This window comes from Haplochromis burtoni, unplaced genomic scaffold (genome assembly GCF_018398535.1).
Source record: "Haplochromis burtoni strain Fernald_Lab_line unplaced genomic scaffold, NCSU_Asbu1 Contig_62, whole genome shotgun sequence".
Lineage (NCBI taxonomy): Eukaryota > Metazoa > Chordata > Actinopteri > Cichliformes > Cichlidae > Haplochromis > Haplochromis burtoni.
In genome coordinates this window covers 47,908-66,949 of record NW_024582423.1, presented here as the reverse complement: position 1 = coordinate 66,949, position 19,042 = coordinate 47,908, and the positions used below count along the sequence as shown (strand labels likewise).

Below are 19,042 nucleotides of genomic sequence, written 5' to 3'. Positions count from 1 at the left end.
TAAGCTCACTGGGCAAACCGATAAACGACGGCAGCTTAACGTGGGTTGCAATTGGCTATACGCAAACCACGCCTCCTCTGTCGTCACGCAGAGGAGGAGCGAGTTAAAGCCACATTTACGCATGCTGACAGTGGCGTATGGCGTGTGCAGGTTTCCAAAGCCGGTGCTAGCTAAGCAGTATAAAGTCTAAGCAGTATCTTCATTAGGTTCAGCTGAAATGTATGTGATTTTTAAGGAGTTGCCGAGGGACAGATAAAACCGGCCAGAGAGGTACATTAAAAAACTGAAACATGCGGATCCAGTAAGAGCTAAATATCGCTGTCCACCTCTGAAGTAGACTGTGCTTTTTTACATTAGGCGCAGTATACTAACAGGCTTCTAGTAAGTATTTCAACATACTATACACGCAGAGTGCGTCTCTGATGCTGACTAAAGCTTCATCGCTGGCAGAGTCACGCTCAAGGCGATGGAAGCTGTAGTACGTTAACTTTCATCAACACGTGTTGACTGGAGATATGTGGACGTGTGTGTGTGTGCAGGAACAGAGGAGACCTGCAGCCATGGCAGGCAAGGGTCGTGGAGTGGGTGCTTTTACCTTCAATATTGACGCTCTGGGCATCGGCAGGGGCAACATGCCAGAAGCCAGGGTGGGGCCCAGTCCTCTGTTTCCAGTAAGTACCGAACACAGTCTTTTACACACACACACACAAGCGCACACACACACAAGCAGTATGTCAGATTGCATTTCAATATAACAAATTCACCTCTAATGCTCAAAAGGGTTGAGGTCAAACTTTACTGGAGTGACTTTAGGAGAGACCTTTTTGAGAGAGGTAGGTGAAATTTGCATGGAATTTGAATAGTAGACTATATACATTGGACGTTTACTTATAATAAGTTAAGGTTTATTCTTTGTAATGAAATTTACAAAACATTTTACTGCATTTGTATTTAAATGAAGGCAGATGAAAGTATATTCATCGTGCTCATGGCCAACATGTGTTTAAGAGTTATGACCCAATGAGTGTCTCTCACAGTGTTCACAAATAAGCACAAAGGGGGTAAAGGGCAATAATGTATGTGCTTATGTAAAATTCATGGCCAGGTTTTCATTGGCCGTGTGTATTCCCAAAGAATATAGCAGATATTTACATTCCTCTTGGATTCTGCCAGGATGCTTTATGGGGATTTTTTTTCTTTTAAACACAGTTTGGACTATGCTATGCTTACAATGTAGTATATTTTGACTATTCATACTGAAAAAGTTGAACACCTTTACATGGCAGTCTGAATTTCAGTTAGATTTGAAATTTATTTGCACTTGAACATCATTAATATCGGCATTACATCATCCGTACTTCTCCAGAACACTGATTTTAAACCAGTTCCACTGAAAGCTGGCGAGGATGAGGACTACATGCTGGCCTTAAAACAAGAGATGAGGGGAACAATGCAACGGCTGCCACACAACATCAAACCTCAGTCCAATAAAGCAGGTGAGGAGAGCGGTGCATTAGAAGCCTGACATCAGCTGAAATGACGCTGTAAGACAGTTGTCTGCTGTTAGGGAAGATAATGCAGCTTTTAGGAACACAGACTTTCAGTTAAGGTCATATCTGGGAAAGGGAGAGATGCAGATTAATGACAGAATATTGAATTACAGATGTCTCATCTTGCGAAACCACAGATTTCTTTTGTCTGGATTACTGGCTTTTTAGAACTCTCCTGTTCCACAGTTAGCTAAATGTAACCATGTAAAGAAGTCAGTGTATTTTATAGGGGGAAGGGGGGGTTGCTTATTCAGCAGGGGGTCTGTGGTGAACATGACTATAGGGAAATTATCTATGAAAAGGAGGTGCACCAAGTTCTTCTGTGCAGAAGCACATATACACACATCATGACCGATAAACAGAGAAGCAGCTGCTGCTTCATATCTACAGCCTCTTCAGCAAGACTCTCATCCCACGGTTGGGCACTACTTCCACTGTCTTAGCTGTTAGACATTGTACTCCATCCTAAACCTGCAGTAAAAAGAGAGCTGGTTGATGGGCTGTAGAGCAGAACAAATATTAAATGTCTTTTAGCTTGATGAGACCAAGGCCTATTAACTTCTCATCAGTGATCATCATTGAAAACAACTAGTCTGTCTTTGACAGGAAAAAAAGGATTTGTTTGACAGGGCTCATTGTATTGACGCACAATGGGAGAGTTGAAGGAACTCTGTGAAGATCCAAGAAGGAGAATTGATCATTTACATAATTTGGGAAAGTCTATTTGAGCTATTTTTAAACAATATCAGATTCCAAGTTTTCCATTTTCTGGAAGAAGATCCGAACTGTTACTCTCAGATGAGAGAAAATTGGTTAGGATGTTCACAACAACCCAAGAACAACCGGGTCACAAGTCTACCGTGAAATTGAAATTACTCAAAGACCAGCCGCTAAAGCGAGTTTTAATTCTTTTGCCGACCACAAAAGAATACCCTGCTCCAAAATCAACAACTGAAATTTGCAGAGGATCACGAGTAACACTGCAGTTTGTGTTGACGCACAATAGAGTAAGTGTTTTTAAGAGTATGACCTTTCTTTTGTTTACATGAAAACAGAAGTGGAGAGATACACCGAGAGATATCTGAAGCAAAGCCAGATTGATGACAATGAATGGACTCCAGGTACGTATGTAACACATCATCATGGGGTTAGGTGGAACACAAAAAAAAGAGGACGATGATAACATTTTTCTTTATTTTTATTTTTTTAGACTGGAACCTTTTTCCAAAAGAACTGATGCCCAGAAGAAAACGACCTCGAGCTAAAACGGGTACATTAGACACAATATGTATGAAATGACATTTCTTTTTACTTTCTTTGTTACTATAAGAATAAAGACCCAATGTTTAACTCCAACAGGCACAAAGAAAAGTGCGAAGATATCACGCAAGGACGCAGAGAACATTCTGACCAAATTAGATGTAAGCTTCATTTAAATTTACTGTCAGTTCTCTCTCCACATCTTTGGTGTTTCTCGTGAGTAATTTGATATTAATGTCAGGAACTGGCAAACAAAGATGACCCTGAAAAATCAGATGAGGAGACTGAAAAGAAGCCGGGAAATAAGGATGAAGAAGAGGAAATTGAAGAGGAAGAATACGAAGAGGAGGATATTGAAGAGGTGCAAATTTCAAGATGTACTGCAAAAATGTGTTACACATAATGATCAATATGTGCAAACTAGATCTGACATTGCTTTTTATCTGTCCCGTGTAGGAAAACGACTACATAGAAAGCTACTTCGACAACGGTGAAGATTTCGCCGCGGACAGTGACGATAATATGGACGCCGAAGCAACATACTGAGCGTCTCTCAAGCAAGGAAGTGCTGAAGTTAAACATAATGTGACTGCTTCTTTTGGTTAAATATTGCACATGAGTTGGGAAAGCTGTTCAGTAGAGTGGAGCGAATTCTTTTCTAATCAAGCTTTCGTTAAAGACTAATGTAAATAAGAAATACTGAAATATTTGCACATGGCAATAATTTATTCAAAATAGATTTATTTTTCATCCTCTAGTCAGGTTTCACAGGTTGAAAGGCACATACTGTTAAGAACACACAATGCTCTGTCATAGAATATCAACTGAACACAGTGATAAAATAAAAGGGCTACATAACAAGTCTAAAAATTGTACATAATTACAAATGCGTTATTGTGGGAATATTGTGCATTTTCCTCACCATGCTCTTATTTATATTTTTGATTCCTAATTGGGGGGGAAAAAACCCCCACAGTTCTTTCAAGCAGGATGGAAATTCAAGAAAAATTCATTTTAACTCCAACTGAGGATCAATACTGGTAGTGTACATAAAAACTGATGTTCAGTCTTCAAATAAATTAATTTTAATTACACACACACAGTGGCAGCAATCCTAACTTTTCCAACAAGTACCATTGGAAAGTGCAATGTAACTAACATGGCAAAAGTTACAGCTCAAACATCTCTTATACAAATCCACAAACTCCCTGGGCAGCATTTGTGTGTAACCGGCTAAAAATTCTCCAGCACAGCTGACTGCAAAGACACCATCTCGAGTTTACAGGAGACACTCAGACCAACTATCAAATACAGTCACTTTTAAAAAGGTTGAAGCAGCACAGCATTGGTCTATCAAACCAGACGTAAATCTTGCAAAGAGTTGGACCCACATTCAGTCTGTCAACTGTATGCAAATGGAGAGACGCAAGTTATGATTGTGGCCACAACTTAATCTTTCAATCCTCCAAAGTTATTGTCTCCTGTATAGTTCAGCCAGATGGATTAGAGTGATGTTTTAAAAGTTATCTGTAAATGGGAACATCAGGATAGTTCTATTAGTTCTCCGAGTTAGCGACACATTTTAGGTGCTATGCTATGTTTTCTCATTTTCTCTATCTCCACCGTCTCCTGCTTTTTCCGCAACCTGTCCCTGCTGAGTTCCATTAACTGCAAGCCTATGTTGAGCATCTCCAGGAATGTCTTTACTCCCGATCGAACCGTTGCCTTGTTGAGACTCATGAGAGAAGCCTTTCTGAGTTTGTGTAGGCATACCATGATGGCTAACGTCAGCTTTCACAAGAACTTCATAGTACAACAGATAAAAGATGGGTGTGACAATGCCGACAAAAAGCATGATTGCCACAGCAGTCCACCATCCCATGCCCCAGTCTGCCCCATAATAAGGATCCTTCCTCTGTACTGGTTTATATCCAGCTTCTCCTAGTAATGGCTGCTGCTGCGTTAAAGAGGACACAACCTCACTGAGGCCGCTCCGAGATGGTCCTGTGGATTTCACCAGCCGCTCAATGTCCTTGTCCTTCTCCATCAGGAATCCTTCCACGCTGTCAGTGGAAGAACAGGAGTCCATGGAGGATTCAGAAGGGAGAGAAGTAATGTGCGAGACCTGAGGCGGGTGTCTAGTGCCTGTGGGCGAGGCAGATTTGAGAGTAGCAGCGTTATGAGTCTCAGTGAGGACACTAAAGCGCCTCACAGGAATCTTAACTGAACGCAGGGCAAAAAAGTCCTGCTCTGTCAAAAGGTTGTTGGCACGCTTGATGTCCGCCACCTGGGATTCACAGGGGGAAAAAAATTAAAAAAATTATAAGTAATTAATAAGCCACTTACAATTTGCTGTCTGTTAAACCTGTACTTGAACTCTTTACATGCATATATAAAAAACACTGATTATAATAAACTTTCCACAGATGTTTGTCAATCTCACATATCTTTTCTAAAAAAGTGCTGCTTTACATATAATAAGAAATCATTTTGAAACATTGTAGTGAAAACTACAATGTTTCAATCTGAAGGTGTTAGGTTGCTTCCAATTCTTTGTTTAGCAAGCAGTTTCAATTTCAGAAATTAATAACCACTATCATCATAAAATAAAGTGAGCAACAGCAGCTTACCTACCTACAACTCACCTGCTTTCCTAGACATATAAAGCAACAAAGCATGTTTCTGTACGTTTCCCACATAAAGAGAAAAGTGCAGGTATACAAAAACAAACAAATGAGGATTTCAGTCCATGCTGCAAAGGAGAGGTAAGACAAACACACAAATCTAAGTAAACACATACTGAGCAATGGTACTGTAGGGCGATGCTGTTCAGAGTGTCTCCCTCCTGGATATCTCTGGTCAAATAGATAATGTCATCCATTCTCTCTTTAGAGGTGCTCCTCCGGAGTCTCTCTCTGCCACGAGGCCGAAGCTCATAGCTTTCCCCATCCTCTTCTGACATATCATTTTCTGAGCTGTTGTTTCCGAACAGATAGGCATGCCCGCCATTGGCAGGCTGCACCATGGTGGCTGACTGGAATCCATAGTGCTGGCTTCTGCTGGACATTTTTCTTCACTGTTTTAGGCAGAAAGAAACAATGGCTCAGAGCACAGGCTGATAGACTGAATCAAGAAAAAAAAAACTTATTAGAGTGTGCATCTTAAAATCTATGGGCTATCCAACTTACTTAACATGTGCTACTGTAGTTCAACAGAATAGGCATTAACATTTTGGCTGTATATACAGAAAACACATCAATCCTGCTATGATCTGACAGATAAGACTGATTACACTGAATGTTTTAGTCTCAACCTATACCACTATGATCATGCTATATGATCAGGCTAGTCAGCTCTCAAAAAGGCTCAGTCAGATCAGATAAAGGTCCACCATATCACAATTGTGAAATAACTGCAAGGCAATACTATGTTATCAGTTTAAACAAGAAGCCGTCTATTTTTGAACCAATGTAAGGCCAGACAACGAGTGCTATGTAAGCAGCATCTAGTGCTGAATGGTTTAAACAACGGGCACACCAGCAATCATCTTCTTATTCAAGTACGCAAGCATGCGATTAACTAACCAAGCTCGTAAAGTGATATGGTGGCTAAAATTTAAGGTTAGCAACTATTTAGCTACGTTGTTGTCTACGAACAGCACAATGCTGCTACACTCTCGCTTTTCTCGTAAAACAACGGTGAGGTGTGGGACGATTATATTTCAGAAATAACTGCGTAAGTTAAGAAACACTTTCTTTAAGCCATTAAACAACTGTCTTAAACAGACTTTCCAGGTCCTCTCCAACAAGAAGCGACCCATATCCACGGACTAGGCTAGTGCTAACTGGAGTCCACATTTATTATATCGCCACCGCTAATGAGCTTTGTGTCCCGTTGATCAGCAGTTGATTAAAATGTCTTTAGGAAATCGTTTACAACTACCTTTGCCTGATAAAGTGAATCCCGATCCCTCAATTGTTCTTTCTACTGTCCATACTTCCACTGGATTCTCCGTGGTCTCTCCCTGTAGTCTGTTTGTTACGTGCCTGCTAACCGCTATTGAACTGCTACCGCTCACGCCACGTCAACACAATATTTACGTAATGACGCTACCACACGCGACCGCAGCGCAACCTTTATTTTTTTGCCGCGAGGTGGCGCCCAGCGTCAAGTAAAACTGCGTGTGCGTGTCGGGAGTGAGAACGGGTTTCTCTTGGCTGGCCTGGAAACGCCTTGGTGTTCATATTCATATTAATATTCTTATTCTTCTATGACAAAAAAGTACAAGTGTTCATTTAAAGAAATAAACAGAGCAGTAAGAGAGGCCGTATCGTTTGTTTTCTGACCTGGGAGTTGGATAGTCCTGGCTCAGGGACTTTTTTGGACGCCCTGTGTCACTACTGCTTCTGGCCTCTTGTTGTCTTTTGGTGTGTTTGGTGTGTTTTCAGAGGTTTCACTCAAGGTCATATTGTTCATTTTCTTAACTAGGAGTCGGATAGTGCTTGGCGTCCAACTTTTTTGGCTGCTCTGTGTCACTGGTGCTTGTCCTGGCCTCTTGTTGTATTTCAGTGTGATTTCAGAGCTTTTGGTATCGCTCGAGGTCGTAACATCCATTTTCTCAACTTGGTCTTGGATAGACCTTGACAAAGAACTTTTTTGGCTGCTCTGTGTCACTGTTGCTTGTCCTGGCCTCTTGTTGTCTTTTGGTGTATTTTGAGAGTTTTTGGTATCACTCAAGTTCATATTGTTCTTTTTCTGAACTTGGAGTTGGATAGTCCTTGTTTATAAAAGTACAACAGTGTACTGTTGGCTGTGAACACCGAGCCTTTATGGGGGCTAAACCCTGCCAAACGTGTGTGTAAACAGCTAGATTAACCTTAAGCCAGATAGATTCCGTTTGGTCTTAACCTCTGTCACTATGAACAGGATATAGTTAATATAGTTTACTCTACTTAAATACAGAGTAAACTGTATTATTTATATTCTGAATTACGTGTCCGTTGGTTACCACTGCTGACCCTGGGATATACAGTATAGCTAAAAAATAGTCTAAGAGACTACGCATAAAGAAAAAGAAAAAAATTGCACAATTCTAATAAGTCTGAAAGTCAATATTTGGTATGACCACATTTCTTCAACATTTCTTCAACATAGCCTGGACTCTCTTAGACAAGCTTTCTTGTAATTTCTTAAAGTAGGCTCCAGGAATAGTTCTCTAAGATTCTTGAAAGACATTCAAAGCTCTTCTTTGGATGTTTTCTGTGTTTTTTCTGTTCCGGGTGTGAGTTTACTGCATGGGAAGTGTGTTTGGTATAATCGTCACACTAAAAAAATAAAGCCGGTGCCAGAAACACTCTTTCCGCACTCTTTCTGTGTTTCATGGTGCCTCAAATTCTGACAGCAGTTCATAACTCCATAAACTTTGCCAAGTTCCCCAACACCATGTGGCTTAAATGCAGCTCAAAAATAATGACAGAGCCTCCACTGTGTTTTACAGATGGCTGGACTCTGTACACACTGAAAATGATTTGAACCAAAAATCCGAACCAAAATGTTTGGAGTAATCACTCCGCAAGACCTGTTGCCACTGATTTTCAGTCTCGTTCTTGTGTAATTTGGCATACCTCAGCCTTTTCTCCTTGTTTTCCTTCCTCATGACTTCTTGACAGCCACCTTTTCCACAGACCATTTCTGATGAGGCTTTAGTAAACAGAAGATGGATCAATCTACGGGCCAGATCCATCTCGAATGTCCTATGTGACGTCTTTGCTGGATTTATTTGTCTATTTCTAAAGGATATGATTTTCAGATACTGTTCATCTGCTGTAGATAATTTTTTTTAGCCTTGCCACTTGTTCATTTTCCTCAAATATTGGCTAAAGATAGAATTTGATGTATTTATTTTTATCCGTTACGTGTAAAGACAACACTGCTTGCTCATTTGAGTTAGTTGCCTGTTTTAACCTTGAATGATTCATAAATCAGTATTAAATGGCTTATCAAATATAATTCCGAGAACATGGACAATGTACAAGGACCGGGCTGAAAATGGGTGGAAAAGCAGCCAATGCCCAGAGAAAAACTTTAGAAAAGCTGAAGAACTATTGCTCAAGAGTACTTAAAATAATTAGTAATGTATAGCAATGAATGAATGGTTTCTATTATCATTACACATAGTGCAATGAAATTGGGTTTGGTTTGCTACTGAGAAAATAAATAAATGAACTAAATAAAAATACCTAAGTTAACCAGAATAAAGCGCATAAATTTTAAAAAACGAGGTGTAGCTCAAGACTTTTGCACAGTACTGTATATATTATTGTATAAAATTGTGTGAACTGGGACCAGCTGTAAATGAAATTCCTCAGGTGCTAATTTGCAAAGTTTGTGGAGAGTATATGTGGCAGACGACAGCGAAGAGGAGAGCGGCTCTCCATGCCTGCTCAGCTCACAAGGTGGAGCTGTCGGCCAGCACAGCGTGTGCACGGTAGTGTGCGCCCTTCAGAGACAAATGGGATTAAAACATCTTGTCTCATTAGCAGCGACCGGGAGACGAGCTCGAGTCTCGGAGTAGCTGTAAAGTAAGCTTTCTGCTCGGACAGCAGGCCGTGTTTGTACAGTAACAACAGCTACAGCTGCCACATGGCCGCAGGAGCCCGGAGTTGTGTGTAGAGAGGAGCAGGTCTCACAGAGCTGTGTCCGTCTCGGCTATTTCAGCCAGCTCCAGTCCCGTTACATGACAGACGCGCTTCCACCCACGTTGTTCACGGAGAGCTAAAAGCTGCCGAGTGGAAGGTTCGGTGTCAGATAACACGAAACGATGCAGTTACCGGCTGCTGTTTGAGAAGACGTGGAGCCGAAGATCTTCGGAGCGCACACTGATGTTATCCACAGAAATAAACATTATAGAGCACAATATTTTGGACTGAGAGGTCAAGCACGGTGTCAGGTAAGTTAACACGATTCGTGTTGTGTGCTTTTACTAAGATTTTTCTGTCTGTCAGTGTGATTTGTGAGTTAAGAACGAGGATGAGTGGCGACCAGCAAAACTTTACAAGATTCATTTCACAAAGAGCTGAAGATGCGTCCGATGTGGTTTCGTGACACTCTTGTATTACAGTCTGTCAGGACAATGCAGCCGTCTTGGATTTATTTCTCAGTAAGCCAGTGAGAAATGACTGGTTCCTCCAGCCGCTAGAGTCAGCGGTGGATTAATAGTGGGAAGGATAAAGGAAACAAATGAGTAGCGATACCCCTCATCAATTATGCCAGACAGCTCAAGCAGACGCATTGTGTAAGACTATAAGAAAACGATTAAAAGTGGTTGGCCGCTGCTAATTTCTTTTTGCCCTGTGCCAAAAATACCCCTCGGTGCAGCTAATAAAATTGAAAAGCTTAAATATTGATTCAGCGCAATCAGTAGATGAATGGCCGAGTAGCCCATTGAGGACGGAGACAAACGCTTCCATGGTTACATCCAGGATCTCCAGTGTGATTACTCCGCTTTGTGTGGGTTTTCGCTCTCCCACTGAAATAAAACAACAACTGCCACACATGGTGAGCCGGGGGACCTTCTCATAGACTGACTAATCTATAGGCTTACTCGGGCCATAAGTAATCTTGGCATACTTTGAGTTGCGCACATGTGCTGCTACTGTTAAAGAAACGAGCGGCGCCTTTAGCCCCATTGTGATACTGCTTCTTTTTTGGGGGTTATTTTACGCAGATGGCTCCATAATTTACACCATTTCGTAGGGTGGGGTTTGCAGACCTTAAATAATTGAACATCTCCTCCTGATCTCTAATTGATTTGACATGATGTCATCTTCGTGCGTCCTTTGCAAATCTCTTTTGTTGCCTCCTCTGTGGTGTGGCCAGCAGAGTTAAATCCTTTTTTCTCACTGGGGAGGAAGGGTGGGGAGCTGTTTCTGTATCCATTCAGCGTCTACACCTGCTCTCCATCAGCTGTTTCTTCTGTAAATCTTTGTAGAAATTAGTAAAATGATTTAATCAATTTTTTCCCTCTTTTTTACAAAAAAGCAGAAGTTGACAGGGGGTTCACAGTTTTATTGTTTTTAACCTCCTCTCTCCATTCTCATCATTAGAAAGTCATATGTCAGAGTGAGTTTGTTTTTGCAGATTGGGGTTCTCTAAGATCCTCACTTGCTCAGAGGTCAGGTCCTTTGTTTGTCGGTGTTTATGTCATTGCCTGGCAGGGGTCAGCCCCCATTCGCCTGTGCAAGGGGCTGAATGTGATTCACTGGGCGGAAACTGTTTTACTGCTCGCCTCTCTTTCCTTCTGTCTCACCTCCCTAATGGCTGCACGGTACAAAGGGGGGCAGTGCCATAAACAGACTATTCATTGATGAAAGGTGTTGGACTGTCGCACGATGCAGAAAGGATGAGACCGATATTTTGTGGGGATGAGAGGTACTCTCGTTTTAGTGTGTGGGGATAGAGCGAAAGAGTGGATGAAGGCACCATGCAACAGGCTACCCCCACCCCCACACACCCCCCATTGAATCACTTGCTTCACAAGATATGTGAAGCACATCTTTTATCTATCTCTCTTTGATTGAATGAAATTTGTGAAGTTTAATTAGAACAATGCATGACGTGAAGGCTACTATCTGTGAACAGATGCCTGTGATCTTGTTGTTTGCTTTTATAAGCAGACAGTATAAAAAAAGTTATTTTGTTTTCATCCACAGTTTTGTGCTTTACTAAACCATCTTTTTGCATGGTAAAAACACAGGATAATAAAGAAATCTGTAAAGAAAAAGAGTGGATTCAGTCAGTATAAGTTAAAACTATTGTTTTATGGTCAGGTTGTCATTTCATCACCTTGAAAGGGCACCGACTTTGAAATGATCACGTCTTATTCTTCACATTGAACTTGGCGTTATGCAAGGATCTGGTGTGAAACATGAAAACAAATTCCTAAAACAGTTGTTAGAATAAATGTTTTTGGGTAAATTTAAAGCTAAAATGCGAAAGGTTTCTCCATACCTTTAGTATCGAAAATATCCAAAAGACATGCAGCTCAATTTAACAATGTTTCCACTAACAATCAAAGACATGACTTTTTGGATTTAAGCTTTTTCTGTTTTGTGTATAGTGACTGGATTACAGTAATGAATAGGGACAATTTCTGACCCTTTGGGGTGAATGTCCTCAAGCAGGAGTTTTTTCAAATTGAACTCTTTCAGTTTTTGATATTATTCCAGTGTGTTTCATATTGATTACACAACAGCTGACACTGTGGGGAAACAAGGCTGCGTTGGGAAGATCGTTTTAATAGGATTTTCATCTCCCTTAGGAGACATTGAAAAGGTACAGAGAACATAAAATGCAGGACAGTATTTGATTAAAAAAAGTAAATAAAGTAATCTGTACCGTTCATATTTGATGTTGAGATCTTGTTGTATGTCCTTTTGTCTAATTAACATTCAGCATGCTCCTTCTGGCTCCTCAGCAACAAGTGAGACTGGAGCTATGCTAACTTCAAATGTCGCCCTGCTTTTTATCTGAACGTTGATCATTATGTCTAATACTTCATTGCCTGGTCTGGTGAAGCAAGCTTAAGATTTTCTAAACTGACGAATTCGAGCCATGAATAATTGTCTTGAAATGTTCTCTCTCTGTTTTACTGTTTTGTACTTTGTTTCTAAAAAGTAATTTGACAGTTGGTGCTTACACACGGGAAACAGGATCATGGTTTAGTAGCTGTTGTCTTTGGAGCAAAGACACAGGAAAGCGGTGGCCTTTCAGTGATGTCCAGCAATCCTGAGGTCTCTTTAGCGGGCCTAACCAACCACATATTGTTCCCAGTGAGAGGATTCTAGTACGGTCACTGCCGTGAGCTCTCAGCTGTGACCTCTACATCACATTTCACAACCACAAGCTCATTACATACACACAGACACACACACACACACACACTTGTACTTTTAGAGTTATTGTTATAGTGTCTTCTCTAGGAGCGAAAAGGAGACCTTGTACTTGTTCATCTGTTGACCATCTCCATTCCAGGACTAAACTTGAACCTGACCTTTTTGGTGGTAAATCAGATAGATTTCAGAGCCTTTACTACCTGCTGTTCTAACTCTGATGCATGACCAGTTCTTCTAAAATGTTACAGAATTATCAATACAAAATATCAGTTTCGTTTTGTAGTATTTACACTACATTCAATTTTAGCTACATTTCTGTCCTTGCAAGTTCAAGCTGGTCTGTTTCTTTTTATCTAGCAAACAGCATGGAAAATCTGTGCACAGCAAAATTTCCTCAGATATCAAAACATAGGGAAAAGTACAAGAACATTCTGGAAGGCTGTGTCCTTTGTTTCACATTAGCTTGGCTAGACTTTGTACAAGTTAAATGGCGTTTTAAAGAGTACTGAAAACATTTTCTTTTCACCAGTCATCGAATAATGTGTTATTCCAAAGCTCCACAGATTTATTTGATGATTACATCTTTGGTTGTTCATTATTGATTCCATTCTTTTAAACATGAAGACCCCACCTGGATCCCTTTGTCTGGCGATAAATCCACACATGTTAAAATCCACGTGGAGCCATGTGGAAAGCATCCTGTGGTGCCCTCCGCCCGTGGTGCAGGTCACAGCCTCACATTTGGCTGGAAGGACATCATGGATATCTAACCTTATACTGTTTCTTTTTTGTAACCATCATTTCTCCTTTCTAATGACTTTACTTGTGTTACGTGTGTCTGAGTCTGAAAGAGCGTGAAAAATAATGAGCTTCAGTAAAGCAGTGTCCTGTCCATATAAAACAAACCTATCGAAGTAGGTCACCAATGTTTTACATCTACAACTCCTGGAAAAACGTTTGGCATCACCGCTCTTAAGTTTTTTACTTTGAGGCACATACACAGACCACAGATATGATATAAAAACTACTTTTGTTTGATTGCTGAAGATTCTGGCTTCGTGAAATTCATGTAAAACAGGTCAGTTGTTTTTAAGATTAATGACATTTTTTCCAGATCAATCTGACAAAGAAATTATGCAAAATAATGTTGGCTGTTCCCAGTCACCCGTGTCTAAAATGTCTAAAAAGTATGGGAACATTATAAAAGGAAAATATACTAGTAGATGGAAGATGTCACAGCATCAGGAGAGAAAACTCAAAGCAATACTGTATGTCTTGAAAATGCACAAGTAAGCTGATGAAAAGCAAATGGGGAGAAACATGTTTGTTTGTCATATACCTGAAATGGGCTGAATGAAATGGGATTTACATACAGAAAAGTGAAACTAAAACCAGCATTACCACCTAAACAGAAGAAAACAAGGTTACAGCGGGCTACAGGGAAGTGATCAAAGACTGCGTTTGGTTGAAGGCGATGTTTAGTTATGAATTACAGGTCTGCACTGGCCAAGGAGATTATGCTGGGACTTTAGTCTGGTGTCATTCCAGTGAAACATAACAATGACTGCCTGAGGAAAATAAGCAGACTTGTGTGTGAAATAAAAGACTAAGAGAGATACACATGCACACATTTTGGACACTTGTCTCATTCTGTCAATAGAAAACAGATTTGGTACATGGCACGCTTTAATCTGTCAAACAGTATCCATGCTAGCTTGATACACAGTGTTGCTTTTCATTAATGAAGTCCCCCTTTTTTTTTTTGAATGAACATCCTTCAAGTGTGGTGGTTCCATAGAGTTTTTTTTCTTTATTTATCCACTAACCCCCTAGTTTCTGTGTAAGACCCATCATTTTACATTTCATTTGCACAAACTTTCCTTCTTTGTTTATCTCTCACTGCTCTCATTGCGCCGCTGTTCATCAAGTCAGAGGAATTCCTCGTATGTTTGTGTGGTTGATCCAAGCGTGCCCGAGAATGTGGTGGGTGTGTTTCTTTATGTAAAAAGATGTGCACATCCACTTTCTCTCATTGTCTGGGTATATGTTTAAAAAAAGGTTTTTAAAAAAGCCAGAAAATTGTCATGTTTTGTTGTATGGACACTGGACAGGACCCACAAACATGAACACGTGCACCGTCTCAAATTCACTATTGCATAATACGTTGGTTGTTTTGAATCACAACAAAGTTGATTAACAGCTTCATTTGAGCCATGATCACCATTTATTTTTACTGGTTTTGGTATTTTTCTCTAATAAATGAAATTTCTTGACCCGAGTCGTTCAGGAATTTGCTTCAGCCTCACCGTCTGGCCCTTAGTTTTCAAGAGGCTACAACAGCCTGAAAAAGGGGCTGTCCCACACCTACTGTAGTAAGGACGTGTATAGTGTGTGTGTCCTTATTTAAAAGTGATAGAGGAGAGCTGGGAGAATAGAAGGGAGTCTGAATGGGAAGATTTGGATTCTGCAGGAGAGGAGGCTAGCATGCCAAAAAGTGGGAGAAACAAAAAAAATAGAGAACTGTGGCAATGTCAGAAATGCACATAGAACACAAAAAGGAGCATGAGTGAACAAAAGCCTTGCTCCTTAAAATTGTGTGCTGGTCAGTGAATCGTAAAGTCCCGCTTCTTCTCCAATGAAAATACACCCCCGTTCTGGGTTGCCTCTCTGTTTTGTGAACTCTTTTGAAATGCAATTAGCATTTCATCCAGGCCCAACCGGTTACATGCAAGGAAGTAATACCCTTTCTAATTTGGCCCTTTGGTCTGTGAAGCTATGGAGAGCGCAACCTTGTTTAATCCTCTGAAAGTGTTTTTCTGTCTGCCTCCAGCACTGTCTGTCATACAGGCTAATCAGTCAGCCAATGCTCAAACTGGAAAGCCCACTAAACTGCTCGCGCACTGGTCCCTACTCAATTGGAACCACTTTCTTTTTTTCTATATCCTTTCCTTCACACTAAGAAGAAGAAAAATCTCTTGTTTTTGGTTGGGGACGCAAGATGCCATTGGCTCCACTTAAGAGCAGCCGACCACGGCCATATGGACAATACCTCAGGAGATTTCTCCCTCTCTGTGTTTCCTTTTTCACAGCAAAATGCACTTGATTGGCAGTCTCTTGCCCCTGAAGGAGAAATGCCTGGTTTGAAAAGTATCGTCTGACAATAGCTGGAGGGCTGACCTCATGCATTTTTGTTCTTTAGAAAAGTATTCATTGAACAGTTTTCTAAGTCCTCTAATGTGGAATGGCATAATTTTGTTGCAAATCAGCCCATCCTGACTTCACAAAAAACACTTTCTCCATTCTTGTTGGACTAATTTTAAGTTTTCTGTTTTTCCCCCTTCAAATAAATAGGATTCTTTTTTTCTTTTGCGTAGAGCCCTCCAAAATAAGCCCAGTGAGTAATGCCGAGTTTTTGTTAGATTTAATGATGTATGTTTTAACTCTACTCGCTTATTAAGTTTCTTAATTTCCTCACCCCAACCTCTCCGTATGGCGAGAACATTCACTGATCTAAAAATACATGTAGAAAGTACATGTGAAGTGCAATTATGGGCTTGTGAGTTGACCGGGAATGACAGCCGCGGCTACACTGGGCTGAGAATGGACGGTGGGTGGTTTCTGACATTCGGCCCGACACACACTGGCCTGGTGGCATCACTTAGTGTGGAGAACAACTCCAACAGAGACCAAACCAATAAACAGATCAGAGGAGACTCTATGGTTTGGGGCTAAATACATAACAAATGCAAACTAGCATTTTACAGCAGCTACTCTATTAAAAGGAATATCCTGCTTATGCATATGAATTAAATTAAATGGTGATATTATTAATAGGTTTTTTATTCTGTTTTTGGTTTGTTTAATTTTGTGTTAAATGTGGTAGCCTTATATGAATTTTGGCAGCTCATTTTTAACCCAACTCTGCTTATTAAAGCTTAAATTATGAGTTGCTCGTATTTTGCATAACCTCTGAATAATAAATTGCTCAATCTGTCCACAGGGCACTTCCACTTTCCAGTGTTTACAACACTGAATGGTTGGTTTAGCAGGCTATAAATAAAGAGCAGTACACATAAAGGCTTAATATCAGCTCTTATGGTATGCCTCTTTTTCTGCCAAACCATCTGTCTGTTTGTCGCTGTTTACTTTATCTGTTTATCTTGATTAGTATCATTTATTCGCTCTATTTGCGTGGTCTGTCTTTAGTGTGAATTTTTACTGAGCAGACACACAAGCATTCCAGGAACACTGTTATATTAGTTGATGTTAATGACAGAGCAGTTTCTTTTTGTGGCCAGACTGACTCCAGATCACCAACCCGAGCTGTAAGATTGATGAATGAGATCCTACCACAGGCCTCCTTGTGTCAGAAATCTCTAGACGGCTTTGTGTTAGCTTATGTGTGTGTATCCATGTGTGCGTTTAGTGAGCAGGCATATATATATATATATATATACAACCACATAGCCTTCACCATGTCACCATGGGCGTCTCAGGCTCAGGGAAGCCTCGGGGCAGGGATGCTGCATGGGAAAGCCCTTGATTAAAACTCTACAGACTGTTATCCCACAATATCCTCAACCAAAAAGGAAGTAAGGGTATTGCTTTCCACTTTTACAACTTGCAGTACTAAGTAGTCTCCTCTAAATGATGAGAGGAAAAGCAGAGCGCTTGATTGTGGTTTCAGAGGCTAGGATTTTTTCTTTACTAAGCTTCCAGTAGCGAAAAGGGTTGACAGATGCTGTCTTTGATAAGTCGAAAAAGACAAATTTCCCATATATGAACAGAAGAGAAAAATTTAACTCAGTCACTGTCAAACATTAGAGTCTGTAAGAACACTGAAAAACTACTTGAGTTGAAGCCTGCAAGCTTCATGTACCTTGTGTCAGATATCAAACACACCCTCCAAATTTGGCTGTTTGTTTCAGCTCCAGAATGTCCTATCTGACCCTCACTGCTGCCTGCTGGTTCAACCCCTCCACCTCCTGAACGCGTGCCTGTAGGGTCCAAGGGAAGGAATATTTTGGAGCCCAACTAATCTGCACTGCCCTAATAAACCATTGCAAACAGAAGTCATTTGACATAATATTTGACAGCATTTATTTCTTTAACTCAGTCACCTGACTTACTGCAGCTGACACACGGTGAATCTTGCACTGTCACGCTTACTACCGCTGTAAAGTCTTAGGCTTATAATGAATAATTGATGTTAAAGATTACAACGCTGAGGCCACTGTCAGGAGAAACTCTAGAGATATCAGCAACAAGCTCTGACCCCAGGAGCAGCCCTGCAACCAGACACCTCCTCAGCACCTCTGATAGGGATATCCAATAGATCAGTCAGTGTGTGTGTGTATGTGTGTGACTGCAAATGATCCGATGTAACAGTTTTTTACGAACTGGGCTCCTAACACCAGGTTGCCACCAGTTTTCCTTTTGGTTTTTTTGCAAGAAGGGCTGAGAGGTGTTGGGGCCAGAATACCACTTCCTATCACAGATATTGTAGCTGTGATTCATCATGGTGCTTTTTATGTTTGAGCGTGTTTATTTGGGTATCAGGTGATGATGTATGCATTACTGTGATAACTAAAACAAAGTTTGTCTCCATGAAAAATGAACTTATGAGATGAGTGAATACTGAGTGATTGGATAGTGAACTCATGCCCCGTATACAGTAGAGCATATGTGTGTTGTTCCATTTGCCTTTGATCTGAGCTTAACTTTTGAGTGCTAAGCAATGTTGTAGCTCAATGTCCGCATACTGAGATACTTTCCTGGCAAAGCCTGCTTATGTAAACATAATCTGGAAGTATTATGCACTGCTCAGAAATGATTACAGTGAACAACAGGTTTAGGAAGTTTTATTTTTTTTAAAGAATTATTCTGCATTGTTCCAGGCCAAAGGTTAATTTTTTACTTTAGCTTATTAGTGCAAAATTGTGCATTACTATTTAGAAAACACTACATACTGCAGTGCTACCTATTTACTAGGTGCAGTTTGTGTTCCAGGAAGTAATGTAATGCAGTAGGAAGGAAAGTAAGTGAGTAGACCGTAGTCAGGATCATGGGGTAAGTCAATAAAAGCAAATTTGGATGTTCACATTGTACAGCCTCTTTAGTTGTGGGGCTTTCTGTGGCTTTATCTGTCAGATTTAAGAGCCCTCAGGTCAGCTGTCATCTTTTCAGATTTGGGTCCAAGATATTTGTGATGGACAGTGTGTTTTCTCTCCCGTGTCCTGGACTGTCACCCAGTTAGCTATCTGAGCTTTCAGACCAAGCTTTATGGATGCATGCTGACTTAGGCTGCTCTGCCAAATACATCAATATATGAAAACTGGT

General features: G+C 40.6%; 3 protein-coding genes across 4 annotated transcripts in view; 2 read left to right on the top strand and 1 right to left on the bottom strand.

The window, feature by feature from the left end:
- The first annotated feature begins 29 nt into the window (after positions 1 to 29).
- On the top strand, positions 30 to 3,671 carry polr3g (polymerase (RNA) III (DNA directed) polypeptide G). 2 transcript variants are annotated; one of them, XM_005922609.3, is made up of 9 exons: positions 30 to 270; positions 358 to 381; positions 540 to 671; positions 1,367 to 1,496; positions 2,606 to 2,671; positions 2,761 to 2,820; positions 2,910 to 2,971; positions 3,052 to 3,171; positions 3,267 to 3,671. In XM_005922609.3, the coding sequence occupies exons 3-9, from the start codon at positions 561 to 563 to the stop codon at positions 3,354 to 3,356; spliced, it is 639 nt and encodes a 212-aa protein (XP_005922671.1). In that variant the 5' UTR covers positions 30 to 270; positions 358 to 381; positions 540 to 560; the 3' UTR covers positions 3,357 to 3,671. The 2 variants fall into 2 exon arrangements, with proteins under 2 accessions (XP_005922671.1, XP_005922672.1); XM_005922610.3 differs by lacking the exon at positions 358 to 381.
- Positions 3,672 to 4,299: 628 nt separating this feature from the next.
- lysmd3 (LysM, putative peptidoglycan-binding, domain containing 3) lies at positions 4,300 to 6,894 on the bottom strand. The gene is made up of 3 exons (XM_005922611.3): positions 6,753 to 6,894; positions 5,611 to 5,886; positions 4,300 to 5,097 (listed from the first exon to the last, which is right to left on the bottom strand). Exons 2-3 carry the CDS (start codon positions 5,875 to 5,877, stop codon positions 4,405 to 4,407), a joined length of 960 nt encoding a protein of 319 aa, XP_005922673.1. The 5' UTR covers positions 5,878 to 5,886; positions 6,753 to 6,894; the 3' UTR covers positions 4,300 to 4,404.
- A 2,405-nt stretch (positions 6,895 to 9,299) lies between these two features.
- Positions 9,300 to 19,042, top strand: part of LOC102307189 (adhesion G-protein coupled receptor V1) — a gene marked incomplete at its 3' end in the record, with an annotated part of 56,937 nt that continues 47,194 nt past the window's right edge. Inside the window, 1 exon segment of the mRNA XM_005922606.3 lies at positions 9,300 to 9,759.

Bases quoted from the DNA above. Each gene is read 5' to 3' on its own strand.
- polr3g (XM_005922610.3), top strand. From the start codon at position 561: ATGGCAGGCAAGGGTCGTGGAGTGGGTGCTTTTACCTTCAATATTGAC. The intron at 672-1,366 runs GTAAGTACCGAA...GTACTTCTCCAG, and splicing joins GGCCCAGTCCTCTGTTTCCA to AACACTGATTTTAAACCAGT. The intron at 3,172-3,266 runs GTGCAAATTTCA...TGTCCCGTGTAG, and splicing joins AAGAGGAGGATATTGAAGAG to GAAAACGACTACATAGAAAG.
- lysmd3 (XM_005922611.3), bottom strand. From the start codon at position 5,877: ATGTCCAGCAGAAGCCAGCACTATGGATTCCAGTCAGCCACCATGGTG. The intron at 5,098-5,610 runs GTATGTGTTTAC...TGTGAATCCCAG, and splicing joins CCCTACAGTACCATTGCTCA to GTGGCGGACATCAAGCGTGC.